Source organism: Haliotis rufescens, unplaced genomic scaffold (assembly GCF_023055435.1).
Source record: "Haliotis rufescens isolate VD_foot unplaced genomic scaffold, xgHalRufe1.0.p SCAF_42, whole genome shotgun sequence".
Taxonomy (NCBI): Eukaryota; Metazoa; Mollusca; class Gastropoda; order Lepetellida; family Haliotidae; genus Haliotis; species Haliotis rufescens.
In genome coordinates this window covers 3,399,729-3,427,550 of record NW_025964135.1, presented here as the reverse complement: position 1 = coordinate 3,427,550, position 27,822 = coordinate 3,399,729, and the positions used below count along the sequence as shown (strand labels likewise).

Sequence of the window (27,822 nt, the reverse complement as noted above, 5' to 3'; positions counted from 1 at the left end):
AATAATGAAACTCCCTGAAAATGGTCATGGTGACATTGTTGAAACATGTCAGCATTGGAACCGGATCAAGGTCGGTTGAGTTAATCGTCCAATCATAAACTACGTCAGAGCCGTTCAGGTTGGCCCGGATGTCCAATAACGAATCTTCCTGGAATTGGTCATCGAGACATTATTGAAACATGTCAGCTTTGAAACTCGATCAAGGTCAGTTGATTTGAACGGACAATCATAAACTGCGTCAAAGCGGTTCAGGTTGGCTAAAACTGGTATGGGGCGGTTTGTTTGAGACTATATAAAAGAAGACTTTCAACAACTCTACCAAAAGGGAACAAAGATTTTGTTCAGTTAAGAAGATGTCTACTCTTCGCACTGCCTCTTGTATCATTCTTTTCATTACTGGAGCAGCTTATCCTGCAGCAGGTGAGATTGCTGGTTTCCTTGATTGTGCTTTGTTTTGCAGCATTTGGTCACATGGTGTGCGTGACTGATCTCATTAATGGTTATCGTGTCTATAATTCTCACCGCCATTTTCATGATGGCGCCAGCATCTCCTCGCGACCTTCTCCTCCTGCATATCATTCTCCCTCCAACCAACTCTACGTTCAGTTAGCGGAAAAGGGTTTCGGGCTAAATATGTGGCAATAAGTGAGAACTATTATCTCTTTCTTGCTGAACTGTTTGACAGTCATAACAAAGTTGATGGATAGCAAAGTAAACAAAACGTTTATGGATAACAACGTCTATGGTATACTGTAACAGCGGCGATACCGAACATCGGAAAAATGATTCATATATTAATACATCACTATATAACACAGCAAAAAAATGCAGTTTCCGGTATCCGGATACCTGCCGGATACCTCCGGACACTTACCCAAAACGCGTCCGGGTATCCGGTGGCAGATACCTTGCCGGATACCAGATCCGTGGTATCCGGCATGGACACCTCACCGGAAAGTGTGTCACCTGGAATCCGGTGCCGGATACCTCACCGGATACCTCAATCTTGGTGTCCAGGGATCCGGCACCGGATACCTCATTCTGAGTTTCCAAAAACTTGTCACAATTTGGGGGGTGCATTTTGTTCAATTAAGTGTTAAACACCTAAAAATATATTGGAAACTAACCAAGAAAATTGAACATTGCTGAAGGTATCCGGCAGGTATCCGGATGCAATTTTTCGAGATGTCTTTCTCCTAGTAAATAATGTTAGCCTGGGCATAGCAGATAGCTGTAGTAATATTCTGTGTTATTTTGGTTGTAAATATCCCCTTAAAGTTGAGATCTTTGGTGAAAACATTTTTAAAGTTCATATATATTTCATTTTAGATGTTCATCGTATTAAATGAAAAGCATTCAGTCCTGGTATGATGGTATCCTTACATTTCATCTTCATATTCCCAGTTTGTTCTAGCCTAGTGGTTGAAGCGTTCGATTCACCACATCGCTACATTGCTTGGTGTCACCCATCATGATATTGTTGGAATTTTGCTCATAAAGTGGCATAACACCATACTCACTCTGACACAAATATGAAAGTCATTGGCTATGTGCTCACTTGGGCCTTTGTTCCTGGTGAGATTAAAAGATTATTTTGGAACTGTATCAGTACTTGTTACATCTTGACAGACAGGTTTCATTGAAGTTTGAAACAGAATATCATTAACCCAAATGGGTGCATAAGACTAATGGCATCCACAGAAAACACCTAATGAAGTACCGGTACATAAAAATATCAATGTAATTTTTCTACTGACAGGGAACTCGTTCAGTGAGCTGTATTAATTGTAGGAAAACATTCAGGGCATTAGTATATTTGATATATGTTAGCACCTATGTTATGAATGATCGATATCATATTTCTTAAATAAGCAAAACAAAAATATTTTTAAGATAAAAAATCATATTTATTGATTTCATTGGTTCAGTAACCAGAGGTGTTTGCATGAACATTCCAAAACAGAAACAGATGCTTCAATGCCATTTTCTAAATAAACAAATTAGTCAAATCTCAGAAGAATTTCAAGGTAGAAGAATATCTAAAGTCAATTATGTTTGTGCAGTAAACCACAAAAGTCATTCAGATTTGTATAGTCAGCGTCAATGTACACCACATAAACATAGTCTCACTGCTGTGGTACATTGTATTAATTCCTTTAGACTTGATTAATGTCGTAACAACCTACAGAATCACACTGATGTGGCATTATTCATTCAGAATCATCACTTTCTGAGGTTAGTTCTGGGGAGGATTATTCATCATCCGGAGAGTCCTTTGTATGACTTGTCTGATCTGGTGTCATTGTGAAATCCAGGTACCTGAAACAATTTATAACATCTTTAAAAGCTTGTTATTAAAAATATAAGAAACACACATATATTGACAAAGGGTAAAAAGTTGGTTTCTCAATGAGTAAGGTAATGACAATTTATCAAGCAACTGTTAACCAAACCATGTTAACCAATGTAAAAAAGCCATAGCAAACAGTGAATTTTACAGAAAATACAAAATTGGAATTGATCTTCTGAAAACAATTCCTGTAGTGCCGTAAGGCTCACCGGAATTTTTCTCAAATGTTTGCATTACATCAAAATATAGGAAGGGTAAACATTGCAATTCAATTGCATAAAATAGGTTCTTATACATAAAAACAGTACTACCGTATTACATGTACTACCGTAATAAGCGCCTCGCTCTAATAAGGGCCCACGGGAATATTTGCTGATATATTGGCTAGTGAACAATTCCAATAAGCACCCTTTCCAATTGATCAATGTATACAAGACTTATTTATTTGCGTATAATACACACTCGTGTGTGATATGCACCCTTAATTATGGGGAATTTAATTCTGGAAAATTATATTTGTCGTACATAAACATTTCAGGCTGCCAGCATAAACCACGAAATTTTGAGAGCGCCCTGGGCGCTTATTACGTCGAATACAGTATTCATAATTATCAGAACTTTCAATCACACAAGTCATGTAAGTGATCTCAAAATACTATATAATGAGTGAGCAAGTTAGTATAGTTTCACACAGCTTTTAGCAATATTCTAGCAATATATCTGCGGGGACACCAGAAATGGGCTTTTCACACAGAACACATGTGGGGAACTGAACCCAGTGCTGTGGAGAACGCATTACCCACTAGGCTACCAAATACAAATATCATCTCAAATACAAAAGTAAGTAACATTAGGATTTCATACAACAGATATTTTCGCCAAAATTGATATTCAATATCTACCATTATTTGGAAGGCCAAAATAGACACTGATACAAAAATCAACTGAAAAGAACCACCTGAACAATCGACTAAAAACTATGTATATTACATTTAAGGGACCTTAATTCGGCTACTGGCAATAGTATGGGCGGATACAGAGGGTATTTTATTTCGAAAAAAATCTTTATTTCTGTATAAATTACCACCAAAGACACTAAATAGATCTTAATTGTGCACCCCCCTTTAAAAAAATCTGTATCCACCCAATTTAAGTAGTTCTATTTGGTTTTGGAACTTTTCAAGGGTAATTGTAAATATATGTGTATTCCTATTTGAATACTCATTTGATTGTTATAAAGTAACACAGTATTGCATCTATCGTCTGTTTCTAAATACAGTGGAACCCATCTTTGACTTGTGTGACATAATTGAATCATACCCCAAGTTCATTATGCATTGTTATGCATCTGCACAGAGTGGTCAAAGTCCTTGTCACATACATAGTTTGCTACAAGGCAGAATCCAATAAGACATCAGGTTGTATCTTACTTACTTACTTACTTTGGAGATTTAACGTGCGCTTTCCGACTGATGCGTATTTCGCACACGGGCCCGGCCAGGCCATTTAATGTGTTTCCGAAAGGGGCGAAGGTGGTCTGTGCAACCCAGGAGGGGGGTTTTAGGGGTTGCTTATATAGAAATTGGGAATTTTGAGATTTGGAATAGATGCCGATGGGATTGGGGAGGAGAACTAAGGGAGCTGGGTATGGTGGATGTTTGTTTGTTTATGTGATTTTGATTTGGTAGGTTATTGTGTTTTTAGATGCGTTTTATTAGTTCCGTTTTGATTAAGAATACGCCTAAGGCCTTGAAGTTTTCTAGTTTATTTTGTGGGTTTAGTATTGCTTCTAGAGTGAGAGCCTTGTTTAGATTGAAGGTGGTTTGTAATGCGGTTCGATGTGTTAGGTAGTGTGTGCAGTGGATGAGTGCGTGTTCTGGGGTTTCTGGTTGTTTGCAGTGTGGGAAGTTACCTGTAGTATGTTTTTTAATTTTTTTTAGGTGGTTATTTAGGTTGGTGTGTCCTGTTTGGAGTTTAGTGATTACTCTGTCGATTTTTTTGGATGGATGGAGAATTTTGGGTTTGGTTAGTGGTTTGCTGAGCACTTTTTTGATTTGGCTATTTGAGTTTAGATATAGGTTATGCCATTTTTTTGTGAGTTTTTGCTTGTTTACACTTTTAATTTCTGATTTTGAGATGGGTAAGTTTAAGCTTATTTCTGGGATTTTGAGGGATAGTTTAGCTGCTTTATCGGCGTTTTCGTTACCGTATATTCCTACGTGGGCGGGTATCCACAAGAAGGTTATTTGTTTGCCTGCCTTAGTTAGGTCGTTGGAGCTTTTAAGTATTTGATTTATTAATTTAGGTCGGTTTTTGGTATTTTTGTTTTGGAGGGCTTGCAGTCCACTTAGGGAGTCGGTAAGTATTAGGATATTTTTGTGTTTTTTGGATTCTTGATTATGGAGGGCTGAGGCCATGCCCATTAGTTCTGCCGTGAATATTGATTGGTTGTTTGGGAGTCGGAAGGATCGTGTGGTTTTAGTTGGTTGTGTGGTATGGACTCCGAAACCTGTGTGTTTGGAGGTCGGAACTGAGGATCCGTCCGTGTAAATGTGACACCAATTTGGCCAATTTTCGTGTATGTATGCTAGTGTGGTAGTTTTAGCTATGTTTGGGTCGGTTTGTTTATTTATTTGGCTAGCTAGTGTTGTGTCTATTTTGGGTATTTTAAGTTTAGGGGTGAAGATATTTGATTGTTTGCAGTTTTGTTTTAGATTTTTAATTTGGTGTTCATTTAGGTAGTTTGTTATTCTTTGGGATATTGGGGTAAGTAAGGGGTGTTTACGAGCTAGAGCTTGGTTTTTGGGGCTGATGTTTTGGTTTATTAAGTTTTGGATGAGAGGGTTTGATTGGGACGCGGCCCAGAAATTTAAGCTTAGCTGTTCCCTGCGTAGACTTAGTGGCATTTCTCCTGTTAAGGCCTGAAGTGAGGTGTAGGAGGTGCCATGTTGGGTGCGTGTAACTAGTTTGAGAGCCTGATATTGTATTGAGTCAAGTTTTTTAGATAGAGAGTTGTTTAGGGTGTTGTATATGGCGCAGCGGTAGTCTAGTTTTGATCTAATTAGTGATATGTAGAGAGAGAGGAGGGTATCTTTGGATGCTCTCCAGTTAGAGCCAGTTAGGCATCTTAGGGTGTTTAGGTCTTTACTGCATTTAGTTGTTAGGTTTTGGATGTGAGCATCCCAGGTGAGATGTTCATCGAAAATAAGTCCTAAGAATTTGGTTTGTTTTTGAAATTTGATTGTTTGATTGTTTAGCTGGAGGAGTGGGGAGGCGGGTTTCATGTTTTTATGTTTGAATACTATTCCTGTTGTTTTTTCTGAGTTAAGGGAGAAGCCCCATTTGTCAGCCCATTGTTGTATTTTATTAAGAGATTTTTGGAGTAGATTTTGGACCATGTTCATGCTTTTAGTGCGGATCCAGATGGCTCCATCATCCGCGAATTTTGATGTGTTTACTTTAGGGGATAGGCCCTCGAATAGATCGTTTATCATTATATTGAAGAGGGTGGGGCTGAGGATACTGCCCTGTGGAGTACCATTTTCTAGGGGACATTGGCCCGATATAGTTTGGTCTATACCCACGGTTATTTTACGATTGTTTAGGAAGTCCTGGATGTAGTTTATTATCTGACCTTTGAGTCCTATTTTTTTAAGTTTTTGTATTAGCCCATCGTGCCATACCATGTCGAAAGCTTTAGAGAAGTCTAAGAAGATGCCTGTGGTATATTGTTTATTTAGTTGTGCTGTCTTAATATCTTGTTCTAGTCGGGCGAGGTTATCTAGGGTTGAGCGGCCGGTAGTGAAACCGCTTTGATCTGGGTTTATGATGTTATTTTGGGTTAAGTAATGTTGTAATCTATTTTTAGCCATTGATTCCATTACTTTACATAAGTTTGAAGTTAGGGATATTGGCCTATATGAGCTAGCTTGATTAGCTGGTTTATTAGGTTTAGGGATTGGTATGTCTAGGGCCTGTTTCCAGGGAGTAGGAACCTGTCCGTTTAGGTAGATGAGATTGTATAGTTTGAGTAGTGCCTGGAGTAGTTTTAGGGGGAGTTTTTTAATTATTTGGTAAGAAGTTAGGTCTAATCCTGGGGCTGTGCCCTTTTTCCTGTTTTGGATTACGTAGAGGAGCTCCTCCATTGTGTAGGGTTGATTTATTTCTAGATTGTTATTGTTTGGTTCTTTTGTGGGTTTGTTTTCTGTTTTAAGTTTATCTTGGAATTTTTTACTGAAGTTGGTGTTACTGCTAACGGCCGAAAAGTGGTTGGCGAGATTATTTGCTTTTTGGGCGGGGTTGGTTGAGTTGTCAATGTTAGGTTTTTTTTTATGTCGTTTTAAGCCTCTGATGGCGTGGATTTTGCGCCAGACCATTCTGGCATCTGTACGGTTATTTATACCTTCGCAGAATTTTTTCCAGTCTCTACTTTTGGCTATTTGGACTAGTTTTTGAACCTGATGGTTTAGTTCGTGGGCTATGTTTAAATATTTGTAGTCGCGTTTTGCTTTATTGAAGGCTGATTTACGTTTTCGTCTAGTCTGTTATATTTCCTCATTCCACCATGGTACCGTCGGTTTGCCTGTCTTAGATGTTTTGAAGGGGATGGAGGTTTTGGCTGCGTTTATTATATAGTCTGTTAGGTTTTTACAATAGGTTTCTGGATCATTATTTTCTATTTCGTTTAAGTTAGCTTCGTTGCAGATATCTTGGAATTGGTCCCAGTTAGCTTTATTGTAATGGAATTTTGGTTCTTGGTTTTCTGTTTGGATTGGTACGTTTGTATTTCCTATGGTTATGTTTATGGGGAAGTGGTCACTACCTAGCGGGACGTCGTGCACTTCCCATTGAGTACTTTGGGCTAGATCTGCGGCGCATATGGTTAGGTCGATAGCCGACATTTTTGGTTTATCTTATCGTACCTCGTGGGTTGGTTGCTATTAAGGAGTACTAGGTCGTTTGTTTCTATCCATTCGGAGATTAATTTGCCATGATTATCTATTTTATCATCTATGCTCCAAGTAGGATGGTGAGCGTTAAAGTCTCCTAGGAATATAGTAGATTTATCGCTTATTTGGAGTAGTTTGTTTAGATCCTCAGGTTGGACTTTTTGTTCCGCCCAGTGGTAAATATTTATGATGTTTATGTTTCGGTTATTTAATGTGATTTTAATGCCGTTGGCTTCTAGGTTTGACGTGTCTATTTTTATTTCTTCGTAATTTATATCTTCCCTGATAAATATGATTAGTCCTCCTGCGGCTCTTCTTGTTTTCGGTTTAGCTCTGTCAGTTCTAACTGAGTTGTAGTTAGGTAGTGTGAATTTGGATTTTTTTGAGAATTTGGTTACCTGTATACAAGCAATGTGAGGGCCTTTATTTAGTTTAAATTTAGTTTTTAGTTCATGGCCGTGGGAGGTGAGTCCGTTGGCGTTCCACTGAAAAATATTTAGTCCTTCGAATATTGGGTTCGGGTGATTGGTGATTTATTTTTTATTTTATATTTTATTCGGTGAGTTCTTTTAGATGGAGGTTAAAGAGGAAGAAGGGAAGATCGGTTAATTTTAGATTGAAAGCTACTTTGTGGAAGGATTTCATGCTAGCTTTTGGTGAGTTTTGACTATGCATGTATGCTAGGAGTAAGGTGAGGTTATTTAGGTTTTGGGTGTTGGCTGGTTGGGGAGTTTGGTTTGTTTTAGTTGGAGTAGTGTCTATTGTTTCCTCAGTAATGGAGAAATCTTCGTCATCGGTTAGATTAGGTTTAGCTGATTGAGTTTCCATGGGGGAGGCATGTGATGTGGAGGATTGTGAAGGTGTTTGTGGGATGGGTGTAGCTGATGATTTCTTAGTGTTTGTGTTTTGTTGTTGTGCTTGCTTGTGGGAGAGTGTTGTTACCATATGGGCTGTAGGGTGCTTGGATGAGGGTCGTGTTGTGGTGGTCATTTTGAGGTTTGTTTTGCATGCGGGGGTTGATGTTTTGGCTATGTGTGATGTGGGAGGGTTCGTGGTTGGTTGAGTGGCTGCTTGTGTGTGAGGTGGGTGCGGTTTCTTGGTAGGGGCCCCAGACAGAGCTGTCGGTTATGGGTGTGGTGTTTGTTTGTGGGATGGTGTTTGGGTGTGGTGTAGGGAGGAGTGGTTTAGATGCAGGTGTAGAAAAATTTTCGTGTTTGGATTTTAGCCGTGTCTATGTTTATATGTTTGTTGGCCTGCTGGGTGAGTGTGTGTCTGTATGGGCATTGGTTTGAAAGTGAAGTGTGTTGGGTGGATTTGCAGTGGATGCACCAGGGTGTGCATGTGCCTGGGCAGTCTGTTTGTGCGCATTTTTTACATTTAGTTTTACGGTATGTGCATTGGGAGGCAGTGTGGTTGTATTTGAGGCACTTTGTACATTGCTTAACCTGCTTTATATAGGGTTTGACTTCTAAGTTGGTGTGGGCTCCGAAGGATATGTGTTTGGGGGCTTCAGGGAATTTAGCGGTCTTTTTGACGTTGATTATGACAATGGAGGTTGGGACCGTTTTTCCGTTTCTAGTTGAGGTTATTCTACGTGTGCTGGTGATTAGGGGCTGAGGGTTTTTGTCTTGGTTTATGTTAGCTTCTAGAGAGTATAATTGTAAGTCCTCATTTGTTTCCCTTGGGTTAACCCTAATTACGCCTCGTGTATATTGTTGCCAATTAGGTGTTTGTTTGATTACCGTGACGTGGAATATTTGAGTTATTTTATTTGCTGCGTTGTAAGATTCTCGGTTAGGGAAGATTATCTGGTATCCTTTGTTGGCTTTTTTAATATTGTTGTAATTTATTTTTTCTATTTTAAACCAAAGTCCTATTTTATCTGCCGAAAGTTCTAGTGAGAGAGTGGTGCCTGAGCCTGCTGAGAAGAAGTAGAGGGCGAAGGTGGTGAGGAAGGCGGCCGGGGAGGGTGTGTGCGATGGAGGTGGAGTGGATGTGTCGAGTTTGCGTTTTTGGTGTTTTGAGGTGGCGAGTTAGCTGGTTTGGTGGGGGTGGTGTGTGTCATGTTTTCGCCATACTCAGTCGGGGCTATGTTTCCGAGTGACCTCCCGGAAGTGTTGTGCGCTTCCGCAGGCGTGGGTGAGTAAGGAGCTGGAATGTCTGCGAGTGTGGCGTTGCGGGTGTCAGTAATGTTGTTTGGGTGTTGTGTTGGAGAGTTGGAGAGCGTGTGTTGTGGTGAGTGGTGGTGGAGTGGGAGTAGTGTTTTGGGGAGGTGAGTTGGTTTGTTGCTTTTACTTGGTGAGTTGTGTTAAGGAGGCGGAGGAGGTTGCGGTGGTTATTTGTTGTTGGTTTTAGTAGGAGGGTTTGTGAAGTGGATTAATTATTAAAGATTTATGTTTTGCTGGAAGGCTGGGATTAGGTGAGACAAGTGGAAAGCGGGGATTAGGAGATATTTAGTCGAAGGAGTGGAGGTATGTGAGTGGTGGGCGTGGGTGGTGAGTAGGAAAGAGCGTGCGTTGTGTTAACAAGAAGGGGGGATTAGCAGTTTTTTTGTTTTTTGGAGTTGGGGCAAAGGGTGTGTTTGAGTGGTGGGCGTGGGTAGCGAGTAGAAATGAGTGCGAGCTGTGTTAGGGATATGGGGGAGGATAAGGTGTTGGTTACTTTTAAGAGTTGAGTGTTGTTGTTTTTAAGGATTTAGGGGTTTTGTGATTAATTCGGTGAGAGTAATGTAGGTGAATAAGGATGAAATGATAACGTGATAATTTCCGAGTGGAGTTTCCTTGGCTGGCTATCAGGCAATGCTCTGTGCTGGCTTGGGAAGTGTTGCTCGCTTGGCCAAGACTCGATTATTTACAGACCGCTGTCCTATAGCTGGAATATTGCTAGGTTCGGCGTTAAACAACAAACAAACAAACGATGAGAGTGATTTTAAGAGTATGTGAATAAGGCTGAAAGGATAACGTGATAATTACCGATGATGGATTTCTCCTTGGCTGGCTATCAGGCAATGCTCTGTGCTGGCTTGGGAGGTGTTGCTCGCTTGGAGTACAAACTGCAACTGTGGTTGTATCCAGACAAACTGTCTGATAATCTCAAGCATGGCCTTGGTAGCATCAAGGGATGTAGCTAATCCTAAATAAACATTAAACAAGTGACATAATCTCTTCTACAGAACACATGATCAAAGCCTGCCCCCCCCTTTGATGTTTATCATCTCGTTACGCTCACAACAGCTCATTAGCAAGATGAACTCAATGTCAACTCATGGTGGATTAGGGATTAACAGGGCAACTAGTGTCAGGTGGGTATTATCACTTGCAATTGTCTGTTAATTACTTAATTGAGTAGTGACGGCTTAGTCAAAACAAACCAAATTCTTAGGACTTATTTTCGATGAACATCTCACCTGGGATGCTCACATCCAAAACCTAACAACTAAATGCAGTAAAGACCTAAACACCCTAAGATGCCTAACTGGTTCTAACTGGGGAGCATCCAAAGATACCCTCCTCTCTCTCTACATATCACTAATTAGATCAAAACTAGACTACGGCTGCGCCATATACAACACCCTAAACAACTCTCTATCTAAAAAACTTGACTCAATACAATATCAGGCTCTCAAACTAATTACACGCACCCAACATGGCACCTCCTACACCTCACTTCAGGCCTTAACAGGAGAAATGCCACTAAGTCTACGCAGGGAACAGCTAAGCTTAAATTTCTGGGCCGCGTCCCAATCAAACCCTCTCATCCAAAACTTAATAAACCAAAACATCAGCCCCAAAAACCAAGCTCTAGCTCGTAAACACCCCTTACTTACCCCAATATCCCAAAGAATAACAAACTACCTAAATGAACACCAAATTAAAAATCTTAAACAAAACTGCAAACAATCAAATATCTTCACCCCTAAACTTAAAATACCCAAAATAGACACAACACTAGCTAGCCAAATAAATAAACAAACCGACCCAAACATAGCTAAAACTACCACACTAGCATACATACACGAAAATTGGCCAAATTGGTGTCACATTTACACGGACGGATCCTCAGATCCGACCTCCAAACACACAGGTTTCGGAGTCCATACCACACAACCAACTAAAACCACACAATCCTTCCGACTCCCAAACAACCAATCAATATTCACGGCAGAACTAATGGGCATGGCCTCAGCCCTCCATAATCAAGAATCCAAAAACCACAAAAAAATCCTAATACTTACCGACTCCCTAAGTGGACTGCAAGCCCTCCAAAACAAAAATACCAAAAACCGACCTAAATTAATAAATCAAATACTTAAAAGCTCCAACGACCTAACTAAGGCAGGCAAACAAATAACCTTCTTGTGGATACCCGCCCACGTAGGAATATACGGTAATGAAAACGCAGATAAAGCAGCTAAACTATCCCTCAAAATCCCAGAAATAAGCTTAAACTTACCCATCTCAAAATCAGAAATTAAAAGTGTAAACAAGCAAAAAATCACCAAAAAATGGCATAACCTATATCTAAACTCAAATAGCCAAATCAAAAAAGTGCTCAGCAAACCACTAACCAAACCAAAAATTCTCCATCCATCCAAAAAAATCGACAGAGTAATCACTAAACTCCAAACAGGACACACCAACCTAAATAACCACCTAAAAAAATTTAAAAAACACACTACAGGTAACTGCCCACACTGCAAACAACCAGAAACCCCAGAACACGCACTCATCCACTGCACACACTACCTAACACATCGAACCGCATTACAAACCACCCTCAATCTAAACAAGGCTCTAACTCTAGAAGCAATACTAAACCCACAAAATAAACTAGAAAACTTCAAGGCCTTAGGCGTATTCTTAATCAAAACGGAACTAATAAAACGCATCTAAAAACACAATAACTCACCAAATCAAAATCACATAAACAAACAAACATCCACCATACCCAGCTCCCTTAGTTCTCCTCCCCAATCCCATCGGCATCTATTCCAAATCTCAAAATTCCCAAATTCTATATAAGCAACCCCTAAAACCCCCCTCTTGGGTTGCACAGACCACCTTCGCCCCTTTCGGAAACACATTAAATGGCCTGGCCGGGCCCGTGTGCGAAATACGCATCAGTCGGAAAGCGCACGTTAAATCTCCAAAGTAAGTAAGTAAGTAAGTAAGCTTAGTCTGTTTCCAACCATACTGACTGCTATGCTACTCATCTAGTCAGTTTATTGGTAACATGTTTCTGTGGACCAAGGAAATGTATCATGCCAGATACTTAAAAAGTTCTACTCATCAGTTATAAAATAATGGCAGTTTTGATATGCATTTCTCCCAACAAAGAAATTTAACATTTGATATACATAAACTGTCTGTTGAAACTATGATGATGCTAACATACAAGTCGCACAAAACAACACTCATTCATATACTGGTACCTAGCCAAACATACATAATTTTTTTACGCGGATGCACATGCTTGTACACATATACCTCTACTGGCATATCACACATACAAACAATCATTAGATGGATGTAATCGTTCAAAAATATTTTACATACAATAACAAGTGAACAGATTCTGTAATAGCATGGTTAATATTAGAAGATGTTTTAGCATTTCCATTTTTACAGAATCAAAGTCATATCCTTTCATGACTCAGATCAGCTTGTAGTGATTTAAATTCACATAAAACTGATTCATGTCAAATGACCTATCCCGCATGTGTAGCACCTGTTATAAAAATACCATTCATTACTTATTTGTGTGTCCAAATTATGCTATTATTAGAAATAATAGGTATTATTATACAGCATGGTTATGATATAAGAAAGCTTTATATGGAATTGTTGAAAATTATGTACAGGAAAACATTGAAATATATCAATCAATACGTGCATTTATCTCAGAATCTGGTAGATTTAATCAATATGGACTTCTCCTTCATTATCTACTTATAAACAGATGATTACATTATTGCTCAACTAATAGTTTGCAATAGTATAGAATAAGTATTTTATTAATACTTATTTTGTATTTGAGCATCATTTAGATAAGCCATCGGCTTGTTTGGAAATCCAGTTCACTATGAAAAAAAAAATGTTTAAAACACATGTAGTAGAACATATTGCAATAGTTAAGACCTGAAAAGAAGTTATGTGTAGGATCCTCAAAATGGTATCCACAAGAGCAGGTTGTAGAATCATGTTGGTGTTTGTTGTTTAACTCTGCACTCAGCCATATTCCAGCTATATGACAGCGGGCTGTAAATAATGAAGTCTGGACCAGACTATCCAGTGATTGACATTATGAGCATCGATCCACACAATTGGGATACAATGACATGGATCAACCAAGTCAGCGAGCCTGTTCACCCGATCCATTAAGTTATCTCTTACAACTAGCATAGGTTGATCATGTTGACGGGGACCAACTTCAACCTGGAATCCCCACGTGACTAAGTTTGCGGCTTTTAGCTTTGTTTGATGTTTTACGCCACACTCAGCAATATCGCAGCTATGGGGCAGGAATCAAACCTGGGTCTTCAGCACGAAGAGTGAACGCTTCAACCACTAGGCTACCCCAGCACCAAAAATTCCCCCATGATAAAGTTGTCATCATGGTTATTGTTCAACTAGTTCAAGTGAAAATGTTCATACCCTTAAAATGTCTTATCTTCCACTTCACGATGATCTCTGATGCAAAACTTCGCTGTCATTAAAGATGTTCTTGATTCTTCACACCTGGAAAAATATGTTGAGGCTATTAATCATTCTCACAGAGTAAAGGGAGTATATGAAATAAGACAGTGATACAAATTAGCATACAAATTATCCAGTTAAAGTAAACATATATCTACATTATATACATAAGCAAATACTAACATATGATAGACAGGCTACTTGTCCTATAAAAATATAATTATACATTTACTTACATGTTGGCTATAAAAGTTAATGTGTCACATGTGACAGGCTTACATGTGGTAAATTACATTAATACGTGATCATTGTAATATTCACATATTCCTTACCTTAATGTGTCACTTCAGCTGCCAGCATGACCTCAGCTGCAATCTCAATATTTGGCCAATTTTGACGAAATGACCGATCGTGTTCAGTGCATTGACCTTTTTCACACTTTCGCCATCTTGGATCGAAAACGAGGCTTGGAGAGCATAGCTCCATGCAGTGAGAGTCGCATCAGCTCATAGGGAATAGACAGCATGTTGTGCATTTCACTGATGGACATTTCAAACAAACAAAAAATGGTATCCTCTGTATATAATACAGAAGATATTTGACATTAAATCATGAGGTCCAACTAAAATATGCCTGTTATACACTGGAATTAGCATTTTGCTGTCAGGATCACGGAAGTGAATCGAAAGGTGCATTTCGAGATACGTATTTCAGAAATAGATTGTTTTATCATAACCTCGTTGGCATATAGGTACAATGTGACAGTACATTCAATGACAGAAGTTTTCTATCGTAAATAAACTGCATAACATGAAACACGTCAGTGTACTTTTGCAAAATTGCTCAGTCAATGCGTGGCTTGGCGAACTCTAGATCAAGATTGAGATCATGTTTATTTCACATTTCATAGTGGTGTTTGCTGCACAACGCACTATCGTTTTGCCATGAGTCCAGTTGACAAAAGACACTTTTTCTGCTATGATTTTCATTTTAACATATTACAATGTTAATTATGAAAATAATTCGTGTGTCAAAATAAATATTCAGAAGGGGCGATAACCCTATTCAGTGTGTACGAGGACAGATGATACTTTACTTGTTCTTCAAACATCACTTACTTAACTGATTATTGCCGATTGAGATTGCACCTTGCACTACAAAAGTAATAATGTGTGAACTGTTTAAAATAAGTTAAAAGGAAACTAAAAATTGATAAATATAAATAATGCATGAAATTGAAGAAATATAAGAATTGATACAACTACCAACTTCTTGAACACCCTCACCTAATCCTGTATGATGAAAGGTAATTGTATATCAAAAGGAAGCTACTAATACATTTATCCTGAATAGTTTGAAAATGTCTTGATCAGATATGAGTACAGATAAAATAACAAAAGATAAAAAGGAATCAACTTCAATTGGTAATCAAGCCAAGATAAAATATATGTATCGGTACAAATTATGTTGATGGAACAATCTGGATTTCTCATATTTGACAAAGAAAAACCAAAATTTTCATATCTTTATTTCTCACAATATAAGTTTTCAAAACTTAACATGGACTGGGTGTCTTTGTCAGTCAAAAGCACCTAATTAAATTCCAGGAGAAAATAATTTTCTTGCTTGTAAACAAATGGTACAATGTGCTTTTTCAGTGTCCGATAAATATTGGCCATGTTGATTTGTGAGTGAATAAGGCTTTTCAGTTCCTCGTCCTATTTAAGAGAAATGTGACAGGAACCACATTTGATGATTGAATGAATATGGCTTTTCACTTCCTCGTCCTTTGACAGGACGCACATTGTAACCATTGTGTTACTGTCAGCAGAAAGCTCCTCCAGACATCCGTCACGGGATACTAGTACTTCATTGTGTTGACTCGCTGGCCTGAAATGAATAATTCTATTATATTGTAATAATATTCCTACTTCAATAACATTTTTTATAAACAATGCATATTCACCTTCTCTCAAAATATTGCTTATTTAGAAAACAACATTCTTCTGAAATAGAGAAGTTTAAGGAAAATTAATCACAGTGTGTAACATTACATGCTACATGTACTTTAGAACAATCTTGAAGGCATCAATTCATCTGATATGTCGAAAACTCAAACAGTATATTCTGTGTAAAGGGTAAACTCAACAGATACATCAATTTAATGACAGTGTACTACAGCTCTTTATATCAATGTCACACAGAAATTCACTCTTGTTTTATTGAAACACGTTTTGATATTTGTATTACCGGTATGTATTTAATCATGACCATGCTGAAAACATACTTTCGCTAGAGTGAAAAAAATAAGATTTTTATTAAAATCAGGTGAAATATCACGTTTTGTCACACCTACAGTCAGTCTGCCTCATTGACACTATGGTTTTCTGAGTAAGGTCATGAAGATCAAAAAGAAAATATAAGACTTGAATTTATTTTGTCAAATGCAATATTTATCTCTTCATGTGGTTTACTAAAGTTGATATTTTGACTAGAAAATATTAACTTTGTCAGATCACAAGATGAAATATTATTAAACATATTTTATTGTCCAAAAAGACAATGGGCAGCAATTATTACCGCCTTCTCCCTATATACAGTTATACATAATATTGCATAATGAAAATGAACAATTTACAGTTGAAGCTTCACATTGTGGAAACATAGTGTGCAATATATATACAGTGCTCATATGAAGGATATGTACAATGTGCTGGAAAGTGAAGCCAGTGTGCATCTCATACATATCCTAATATTATATATTTTAGTGTTGAATATAGATTTAACAATATTAATGATTAACAGTTTGGAAACAATAATATGCTAGCTACTGAATCTGTTAGTCGTTTCTATAAATTTGTGTACAGACAAGAATATTTTTGTATTCAGGAAAACATCTAAGTTTGAATCACCAAAAAGAATACTATGTAGAGTATTTTGTCCTCCAAGATAATCGATAGCTGTCAGTAATGTCTCCCTAAAATCATCATATAAGGTACATTCGAAGAAGAAATGGAATGAATTTTCACAAGGAGCATGCTATACAAGGAGCATGAGATAAATTCATGCTATCATCGTAATTTGACAAGGAAAACAAATTTCTTCTATGTATTTATATTTTTTTATTTTTCTCGTTTTGATTGAATTATAAATAAATATGAAAATGATCACACCACTTGACGTGATTGAAATAAACTAAAGTTCTAAAGATTGTTAACAATAGTAAAATATTACATCATAATAATATAATTATTGCAAAATGACACAGTAAGCACAACTATATTCTTATATATAAATTGATATGATTAATAATCAATAATACATGGCAATTGCTTGCACCAAAAAATATCTTTTTATTTTAAAAGTTTCAAAACATGTTTGTGGACATAAAACCAGATGGGTTTCACAATTAAACAAAGGGAATAAATGAGTTATGATTGCAATACGCATGGGAATTAAAAATAATTCTTTTTATACTTTAAGTTTTTAGTAATGTCAATATCAATTTATGCATTTGAAATATTTGAATACAAACTGTTAAAGAGTTATCTGTTTCTGTAAATAATATAAAGACCACATGTAGATTGAACATTTACTGGACATTATTAGTTGGGTTTTTGTTCATTTCATGACATGATTAAATTGGTACAGTAAAGTAAATATCATTTTGGGAGAAATATTAATTGTTACCAAAATTGCAGATCAAACTGTACTTTACTTTAAATATTTACACACCCTTTATGTAATAATTCAGTTGAAATATTACACCTCATGCTATCTAATCTGTCAACATTGACAATCAAAATAACAACTGTTCACAATCCCAACAGCACAAGTAGATCTAGAGGTCTAATATTTTATTGGAATGCATTTGAGTCCATTACAATTTACATCAAATACACAACTGATGCAAACTTCTGATTTGTTACGATTGTAAATTCTCAGTAGGTTACAATTTGATACATTATATCAACATATTAATTTAGTTAGTTTCTGACATATATCTAGATATGGTCAAAAGGTATTTAAACTCACAATAAATAGTTTGGCTTAATGGTGTGTAAACAATGAATTATTTTTTACAAGATTTCAGTAGAATTTGTATTACCGTAATCGACGTAATAAGCGCCCAGGGCGCTCTCAAAATAGAAATAGGGGGCTCTTATTAAAATATTATTTTGGTGAAAAGAAAACAGAGTTGAAAGATAAATTTCGTGTTCATGTACGACAGATATATTTTTCCAGAATTTAATTGCCCATAATTAAGGTTGCATATAACACACCAGTGCGTATCATACGCGAATAAATAAGTCTTGTGAACATTGATCAATCGGAAGGGGTGCCAATTGGGATTGTTCACTTGCCAATATATTCGCAAATATCGCCGTGGGCGCTTATTAGAGCGGGGCGCTTATTACGTCGAATACGGTAAGTCTGTTCAGCTACCATAAACTGCACTGGGAGTTACCAGGTGGTCATGGATATTTTAAATTGAAATCACAACAGAACGGCCAGACTCAAATTTATATCGGTAAGGAGACCAGATAACAGTAGAATAGTTTGTCAATAAGAATAATGTTCAATACTTGCGATAAATGTACCGGGATGGTTAAATTGTCACAGTTTGTCCCGATTGCATGCCTTGTTGACATCTCCATGTGTTTCATGTGCTATCCAGCCTTCACCTTCTGCTCTCCAAGCCTCGCTTTCAAACCGGAAGTAGCGAAGTGTGAAAAGGGTCAATGAGCTGGGCCTCGTCTCTAATATAACTTGGCGCAAGTTGACGACGCGCATAGAGAGCCGGGAACCAGCTTATGTCGTGTTAAGCTGGTTCCCGGCTCCCTATGCGCGTCGTCAACTTGTGCCAAACAATATTGTGATATTAGAGACGGGGGCCCAGCTTAGTGTTAACCCGGAACAAGCCATTTTACCCATATTCCCCCACGGTCCAGGGCGCCATTTTAGAACATGGATGTAAACAAACCTCGTGTATCGATATACACTGTGATGCTTGATTACGATAAGCTTACCTCGTGTATCGATACATTGTTCTCATTCACCTCCACCACGGAAATGCCGGCCGAAGTTCCCCTGAGCCATTCACAACGCGGAAGTCAACAGTATTTGGAAAGGCGATTGGCAGCAAATGCGGATGCCAGGTACGTAGCAGGGCTTCGTGACCTTATGATTTCTGTGCAGAGATCTTATGGAACGGATTGATTTAGATATTTTCCTGCTCTACATACTTTACCGTAAACGCCAAGGGTCCTTTTTTAGTATTATGGTCAACTGTTTGTTATGAGGACAAGGATTTGCCCCTTTGCATAAGGGGCGTAATGGATTTGTGGTCAAAACAAGATGATCCAAATTAGATCCGCTTTTTATAGATAATGAAGAAAAGTACAAAGATCTAGGAACGATTATTAACTCTAAACTTTCGTGGGATGCTAATACAGACTATAATTTACATTAATGGCCACCAAAGACTTTATATTTTTTTTACGCTTAAGATATTTTAATAATTACACTGTTATGTTAAGCTTCATAACTTAATAATTCAATATTTCATGGAATGACTCTGACCTTGGCGAGGATCTTTTTTTGCAAAAAGTGATTCCCTATGTAAAGTGTATGTTGAATGACCCTGGCTTTGTTGTCAAATAATTGTTTGACAGTTGTTAAATATGGGGTTATCATGGTTATGTTTTATCTCTGAATGTTTTGGATGAAATATTTTAATAAGGACAGTTCTAAGTTGGAATCTCAACTGGGGTCTTTTCAATTGAATTCAATGTAGAGCATGTACCGTTTGGACATTTCTTTAATGTGAATGATACTTATGTTTGCAGAATTTCTGGATGAATGAATGAGTCAGTCATCTGCACAGCATCAATGGAAAAAGAGAAGCAACGAGGAACAAGAGAAGAGTAGCAGTCAGTGGTAAATATTTGAAATTATTCTGTTTGGTTCATCATGTTCATGTAGCTATTCTGCAAATATTTCTTCAGTTTGCTTGTTCTTTATCACCTGTTGGCATGGATGGCCTAATTATCAAAGGCACCACAACTTGCTGTGCATAGTTGCATCTCTTGGGCTTGACAGAAACCGATGGTCGTGGGTTTGAATCGAGGGTAGCATCATACACTTGCTTGTGGGTTTCATCAAAGTGGTAAACATGTAAGACCTGCATCACTTTGGGCTTTCTTCCCACATCAAGCTTGCATGCCGTGATATAACTGGAATACTGTTCAAAGAGGCGTTAAACCCAATTCACTCATTTAACATCACATCCAGCAATAGTTCGGCTAAATGACAAGGATTATAAATAATCAAATCTCAAATCTCAACTAGGCAAACCAGTGATAAATGTTATGAGCTCGATCCAGACGCACCAACGATGACTGTTACGGACAACATCCCACGTTATTGGGTACGATTACGAGCGGTCGATGAGCCCACTTGCTACCTCATCTATTACTTTGGCTTGTATGGCAAGTATAGGTTGCTAGGAACATTTTTAAGAGATGTCAGTTAATGATTGTTTCAACTCATCAGCATGGAACAATATATATCTCAAATGTTTGGTATATAACAAAACTCAAAGATGATAAATTAAGTGAATTTCCTGCCTTTTATCTGTAAGTACATGTTGCAACAATTCTTTTCTATTGCTACAATCTTTATACATAATTCTGCAGAAACTGAAGACCAGCTTGAGATACCCGGATGACAGGTTGACAGTCTGGAAGGACCCTTCCAGATTTCCGAAGTGATTGGCAGACAGCAATGAGGAGAGTCCTGTTATTTCAATGGGGGCCTACCAAGAAGTTATATGCCAACTGACACTGGGACACACTCACAAAGGCTGGTCAGGCTAATGTGAGAAGACCAACCAATGCCAAGTCGGAGTGGGACCCTTCAAGGACGTTGAAGAAATTATTGTCTTTGGCCATGTGGTAATCTCTTGAAAGGAATGATGTTTGCGACTACTTGTCTATAAATGTGGACCCAAACACCAAATAGAATGTTCACAATTCTACTAACACAATGCAACAGGGATAGAGCCCATCTGGCCTCCCCTCATCCTGGTTCCTGTTTTTCCATGGCAATATAGAAGGAAAAGGATGTTTGAGGGCAAGTAACTCTGAACTGTAACAAGCGAACAGTTATCCCGCTCTGTTATGGGTATTGAAGAATAGGAGGAAATTGCATACTGCATCAGGAACCATCATGTGAACACTGTTCAATGTGTGATATAGGCATATAAATAAAAGAAATTGATAATTTTGTTGTTGTTTATGTTTCATTAGCCAGCTGTGTAAATGGGGATTTTCCAATATTTTGCCTCAGTTTGATAGTCACAGTTATCGTACGAAACCATGCATTGCTTGGACATCTTTGGAATAACACATTGATCTGCTATGTCAAAGGTCAATGTCATAGCCAGACAAAAAAATTGTTAATGGCCAAACTCTTCTTTAGGGCAGGGATAGAAGTTGACAAAAGGTCATACACTTACTTTTTATCCCCCCGGCATATAATGCGGGGGGATATAGTGATCAGCAAATCTGTCTGTCCCTGTCCATCCGTCTGTCCGTCCGTAATCATTTCCTTTTCCGGGGCAGGTTTTCCAAACCATTCAGTGTATTTGATCGAAACTTGGCAAATCTATCAGGCACATACTGAAGTGGTGCCTTTTGATATTTTGGGATTTTTCTAATTTTTATTTTTTTACGTTTTTATGGAATGAAGTTGGACACAGACTCAATTGGGGATGGGGTTCGTTTTCAGGGCAGAATTCGAAAACCATTCAGTGTATTTGATCGAAACTTGGCAAATCTATCAGGCACATACTGAAGTGGTGCCTTTTGATATTTTGGGATTTTTCTAACTTTTATTTTTTAAAATTTTTATGGAATGAAGTTGGACAAAGACTCAATTGGGGATGAGGTTCGTTTTCGGGGCAGAATTCGAAAACCATTCAGTGTATTTGATCGAAACTTGGCAAATCTATCAGGCACATACTGAAGTGGTGCCTTTTGATATTTTGGGATTTTTCAAATTTTTATTTTTTAAAATTTTTATGGAATGAAGTTCGACATAGACTCCTTATGATTTCTGTGCAGAGATCTTATGGAACGGATTGATTTAGATATTTTCCTGCTCTACATACTTTACCGTAAACGCCAAGGGTCCTTTTTTAGTATTATGGTCAACTGTTTGTTATGAGGACAAGGATTTGCCCCTTTGCATAAGGGGCGTAATGGATTTGTGGTCAAAACAAGATGATCCAAATTAGATCCGCTTTTTATAGATAATGAAGAAAAGTACAAAGATCTAGGAACGATTATTAACTCTAAACTTTCGTGGGATGCTAATACAGACTATAATTTACATTAATGGCCACCAAAGACTTTATTTTTTTTACGCTTAAGATATTTTAATAATTACACTGTTATGTTAAGCTTCATAACTTAATAATTCAATATTTCATGGAATGACTCTGACCTTGGCGAGGATCTTTTTTTGCAAAAAGTGATTCCCTATGTAAAGTGTATGTTGAATGACCCTGGCTTTGTTGTCAAATAATTGTTTGACAGTTGTTAAATATGGGGTTATCATGGTTATGTTTTATCTCTGAATGTTTTGGATGAAATATTTTAATAAGGACAGTTCTAAGTTGGAATCTCAACTGGGGTCTTTTCAATTGAATTCAATGTAGAGCATGTACCGTTTGGACATTTCTTTAATGTGAATGATACTTATGTTTGCAGAATTTCTGGATGAATGAATGAGTCAGTCATCTGCACAGCATCAATGGAAAAAGAGAAGCAACGAGGAACAAGAGAAGAGTAGCAGTCAGTGGTAAATATTTGAAATTATTCTGTTTGGTTCATCATGTTCATGTAGCTATTCTGCAAATATTTCTTCAGTTTGCTTGTTCTTTATCACCTGTTGGCATGGATGGCCTAATTATCAAAGGCACCACAACTTGCTGTGCATAGTGGAATTTTTATGGAATGAAGTTCGACATAGACTCAATTGGGGATGGGGTTCGTTTCCGGGGCAGAATTCGAAAACCATTCAATGTATTTGATCGAAACTTGGCATTCATATGGATGCGACCATGGTTGATCTTTTGTGGGTAAACAATGTATGCTTCTTAAAGAACTTTAAACTGTTGACTCATTACATACAGAATTGCACATTTACAAGTAGTTACTTTACAGACAGCTGCTGGGGTATATGTCATGTTTCTGATGACTCTTGTTCTCTAATGTGCCTTTTCCTGCAGAAGTCTAAATAACTCTTATACATATAGTTGTATATCATTGTCATATGTTTGTCAATATTACCCTGAATGAAGCACTTTACAATTGTTTTTGAAATAGTCGCAACTGATATTGAAGGTCAAATTAGCTTTCAATGTCTTTCAGTAAAAATGTTCACAGTAACTAAGGAACAGCTCTCTGTAGTGTGATGAAATCTGGTACATGTCACCCTCAGAGTGAGGCATATTCTGTTTCAAACTTAAATGAAGCTGGTATGCTCGTAACAAGTACTTGTACCTTTACAAATAATCATATTATCATCTCACTAGGACCAAAGGCCCAAGTGAGCACACAGTCGATGAGTTTATACTTTCACTCAGAACAATCTGGAAGTCTGAACATGAAATTTAATCATCATACATGTATTAGAACTGATGTTTGTTCATTAAACAGCTTAACATCTAAAAAGAATTATAGATGAAATTGAAAAAATTGTCTTCTCCAAAAGTACATGCCCATAGATCTCAACTTTAAGGGGATATTTACAACTAAAATGACACAGAATATTACTACAGCTATCTGATATGCCCAGGCTAACATTATTTACCAGAAATAAGACACCTCGAAAAATTGCATCCGGATACCTGCCAGATACCTTCCGGATACCTTCAGCAATGTTCAATTTTCTTGGTTAGTTTCCAATATATATTTAGGTGTTTCACACTTAATTGAACAAAATGCAACCCCCCAAATTGTGACATGTTTTTGGAAACTCAGATTGAGGTATCCGGTGCCGGATCCTTGGTATCCAGTGCCGGATCCTTGGACACCCAGATTGAGGTATCCGGTGCCGGATACCCGGATTCCAGGTGGCATACTTTCAGGTGATGTGTCCATGTCGGATACCACGGATCTGGTATCGGGCAAGATATCTGCCACCGGATACCCGGACGCGTTTTGGGTAAGTGTCCGGAGGTATCCGGCAGGTATCCGGATACTGCATTTTTTTGCTGTGATACTGAAATGAACAAATTGTTCTGTACATCTCTTAGTAACATATCATTGAACATGTCATTCGAGTGCAAGATTGACCAAATACCTACACCAGGTATTCCATTCAGAACTTTCGTAATTGCAGCATGCGGCGGATCGCTCACAAGAACATATGGCACTATCAAGAGTCCCAACTACCCGAATCCCTACCCACATGGAACAAACTGCTTGTGGACGATAACTGCTCCAAACAACTACTACATCAAGCTCACTATTAACGACTTCCACGTCGAATCACACTCGAACTGCAATTACGATGCTCTTGAGGTAGGAGAACCAGCACCCTAGATCAAATTACAATATGTCCATTAAGAATAACTTAAGTTTGATTTAAGACTAAAAGTAAACCAATATGATGGCTTCGTCAGATCACCGTTGAATGTTTCTTTCAAATAGGAATGTATACTGTGATTCTTTCTCTATCAAATTGTTTGTCATGGGTAGTATGTGAAAATCTGCATATTGTAATCCATGTTGCTTATGAACAAGTTGTCTCTTTCGTCACGCGATTTTCATTGGACTATGCATACACTAGTTATTGGTGTCCCCCGCCGTGATATTGCTAAAATCGGCGTAAAACCAAACTCACTCACTCACTAGTTCGGCCAATATACAACTCATCTTAATTCCAGCTTAGTTCAGCAAGGGTGGAAACTTGACTTTTACAGTCAGCTGACTCCCTTGCCTCGGGAAAATGACTACCACATAAAGCTACAAACTAACAAGTACTGTGTGATATGTATACATCTTGTATGTCCCATGAAGGTGTATGGAGGTCCAGACCCGTCGGCCCCACAGTTAGCCAAGCTTTGCCACAGTCAGACAACAACAAAAGTCCTCACAACCACTGGCAATACCTTGTCCCTCAGATTTAGGAGTGACGCTGGCGTGACCATGAAGGGCTTTTCAGCCGGGTACAGGGCATTTAGTGGAGGTAATTAACATGCTGTCAAAGCTGCCATCTTTCGATGTTTATTAGTTGCACATAATTACGCACACGGCACGACAATTCCAGCTGTATCTCAGTAATCTTTACATAACCGAAAGCCAGTTACTGACTGCATGAGCAAATATCCAGGCTACCAGTGGCATAATGACACACAAATCGGCCCGACCGAACCAGACCTATCCTGACCTGGAATCCTGACTACAGCACTAACAAATTAGACACATAATGCGGATACTTTTTATTCATAATGTCCAAGATCATTCATTCCAATATGTTTATCTGATGACATATGTTAATACATAATTACATGTTATTCTACAGGATGTGGCGGTACATTCAGCACCCCTAATGGAGCCATTATGTCCAAGAACTACCCACAGGCCTATCCCCACAGCACTGAATGTCGCTGGCTGATCAAAGTTGACTCTGGCCAAAGGATTACACTCACCTTCAGGGACTGTGACGTTGAAGATCACGATAGCTGCGCCTATGATTATGTCGCTGTAAGTTCAGTTCGAAATATTCCCTTTTCTTTTACACGCATTTATTACTAATAAAATGTGCAAAAAAACATCATTTGAAAACGTGATATTTTATCTCTCTTTTTCTAAACCTCATATTAAAGTTATTTAAACATATGATAAGAAAAAAAATATTGATATGGTTTAATAGAAATTTTGATGATTCGTCAAGGAAGTAGACTTGGTATTTTGACATTGTTCCTTTGTTTTCACATAGCTCTACGATGGGACAAGCACATTTGCCAGTCAGCTGTTGAAGCACTGTGGAAACAGATTACCTACTCCGACTGCGTACAGGTCATCATCCAACTCCATGTTCGTGCGCATGCGCACTGACAACTCCGAAGTGTCACGGGGGTTCAAGGCAGAGTACAGTTGCGCCTGACAGCGATGAGGAACTGTATTGCATATTAGTCCATATCAACATCTTCTGGACTCATTGCGATGATGTCTTTTCCTTCATATATCTTTTTTTATGCTGATATTACTGATGGAGCTGATTCTGTTTTTTATTGCCCGTGTATTTTACACATGTGTACTTGTAGATAAAGTAGATGTAGCATCATGACTTATTTAGCTTTGTTTTTTTATATACACGTGTTGACAACTGAACTGTCCGCGCGCCTGCTGAACGGATACATAAGTATTTCAAAAGTATTGATGATTAAAGTTCATACCCTCCAGTAGTATATGTTCTTCCATGCACTGAATGTAATAACAATAAACAAAGCAGTTCCTTTGCTGAATGGAGGACAACATGGAAGTCAATCATGTGAATGCTTTATGTCCGTTTCAGTCAGTGTCCCTCATATACAGGAGTGAGTGAGTGAGTGAGTTTGGTTTTACGCCGCTTTTAGCAATATTCCAGCAATATCACGGCGGGGGTCACCAGAAATGGGCTTGACACATTGTCGGGAATCGAACCCGGGTCTTCGGCGTGACGGGCGAACGCTTTAACCACTAGGCTACCCGACCGTCCCCATGTACAGGAATACGAACAAGTAACGCAGTTGCAAGTATATGGACAGGAGTATCTGTCAGTTTCCAAATTTAAGATCACAAACTAATATATGGATTTGTATAGAAAGTATATTTCATCTTTTTCTTTTGGAAGTACTTGATCGTTAATGATTGCAACGTTCATTTTGCTCTGTCTTTATGGTGACTTCAAAGATTTGATACCAGTGCTATTTTTGTTAACATTTCCGTTAAAATGTTATGTAGACTCGTCGAGAATTAAACTGGTAACTTTATCCTGATAACATAAAGGTTGGATACAAGTAGATGTTTTGTTTTTTTACAACAAGAATTCTGGTATACATTGATTTTACAATTATCGTTATTTTCTTATTCTTCGCTTACCAAGAATGCTAAAGTTGTTCAACTATATCATTTTAGTAATATCATGTATGACTCCGTATTTAGCATTTTCAGAAACAATTATGTGTGTGTTATTGTTCACCTAATGGGTACTTTTACTTTTAATTCTTTCTTTGTTTTATGACAAAAAATATGCATGATTAAAAATTATGATTAAAATACTCTGTTGTTAGTATGTGTTGTTTAAATACTGTTGCTTTACACATTGACCGCCTCCGTGGTCTAGTGGTAGAGCGTCCGCCCGGAGAGCGGACAGTCCGGGGCTCGATCCCCGGCCGCGTCATACCAAAAGACGTTAAAAGATGGTACTTGTTCTTACCCTGTCTGGCGCTCAGCATTAAGGGTCTTAACAAGGACTGGTCGGCTCGGAGTCAGTATACTGTGTCTGAGTGGGGTATTCATGTTAAACTGTGGCCTGGTATCTCTGTGAGCTGGCACTATAAATCGGCATCAGTTCAAGCAGCCACACATACACGTACATGCACGTCGCTATATAAGTGCAATAATCTTGGACGCGACGTTAAACCCCATTTCACTTCACCTCTTTTCACATAAATTAATACAAATAACAACTAGCAAAAAGCAAATATGACGGAAGTTGTTGTAGGCGGATCCACTGCTATGTTACAGACATCGGTTCTTGAATCCGATAC

General features: G+C 38.1%; 1 protein-coding gene and 1 long non-coding RNA gene across 2 annotated transcripts; one reads left to right on the top strand and one right to left on the bottom strand.

Moving 5' to 3' along the window:
* Positions 1-26,354, top strand: LOC124148202 (cubilin-like). Its single transcript, XM_048382919.1, has 5 exons — positions 1-420; positions 24,405-24,586; positions 25,085-25,253; positions 25,590-25,771; positions 26,007-26,354. The coding sequence occupies exons 1-5, from the start codon at positions 354-356 to the stop codon at positions 26,172-26,174; spliced, it is 768 nt and encodes a 255-aa protein (XP_048238876.1). The 5' UTR covers positions 1-353; the 3' UTR covers positions 26,175-26,354.
* Positions 15,662-18,735, bottom strand: LOC125372548. Its single transcript, XR_007218183.1, has 2 exons — positions 18,581-18,735; positions 15,662-15,884 (listed from the first exon to the last, which is right to left on the bottom strand). It is a non-coding gene; the product is annotated as an uncharacterized LOC125372548 (long non-coding RNA).
* Positions 26,355-27,822: the final 1,468 nt, after the last annotated feature.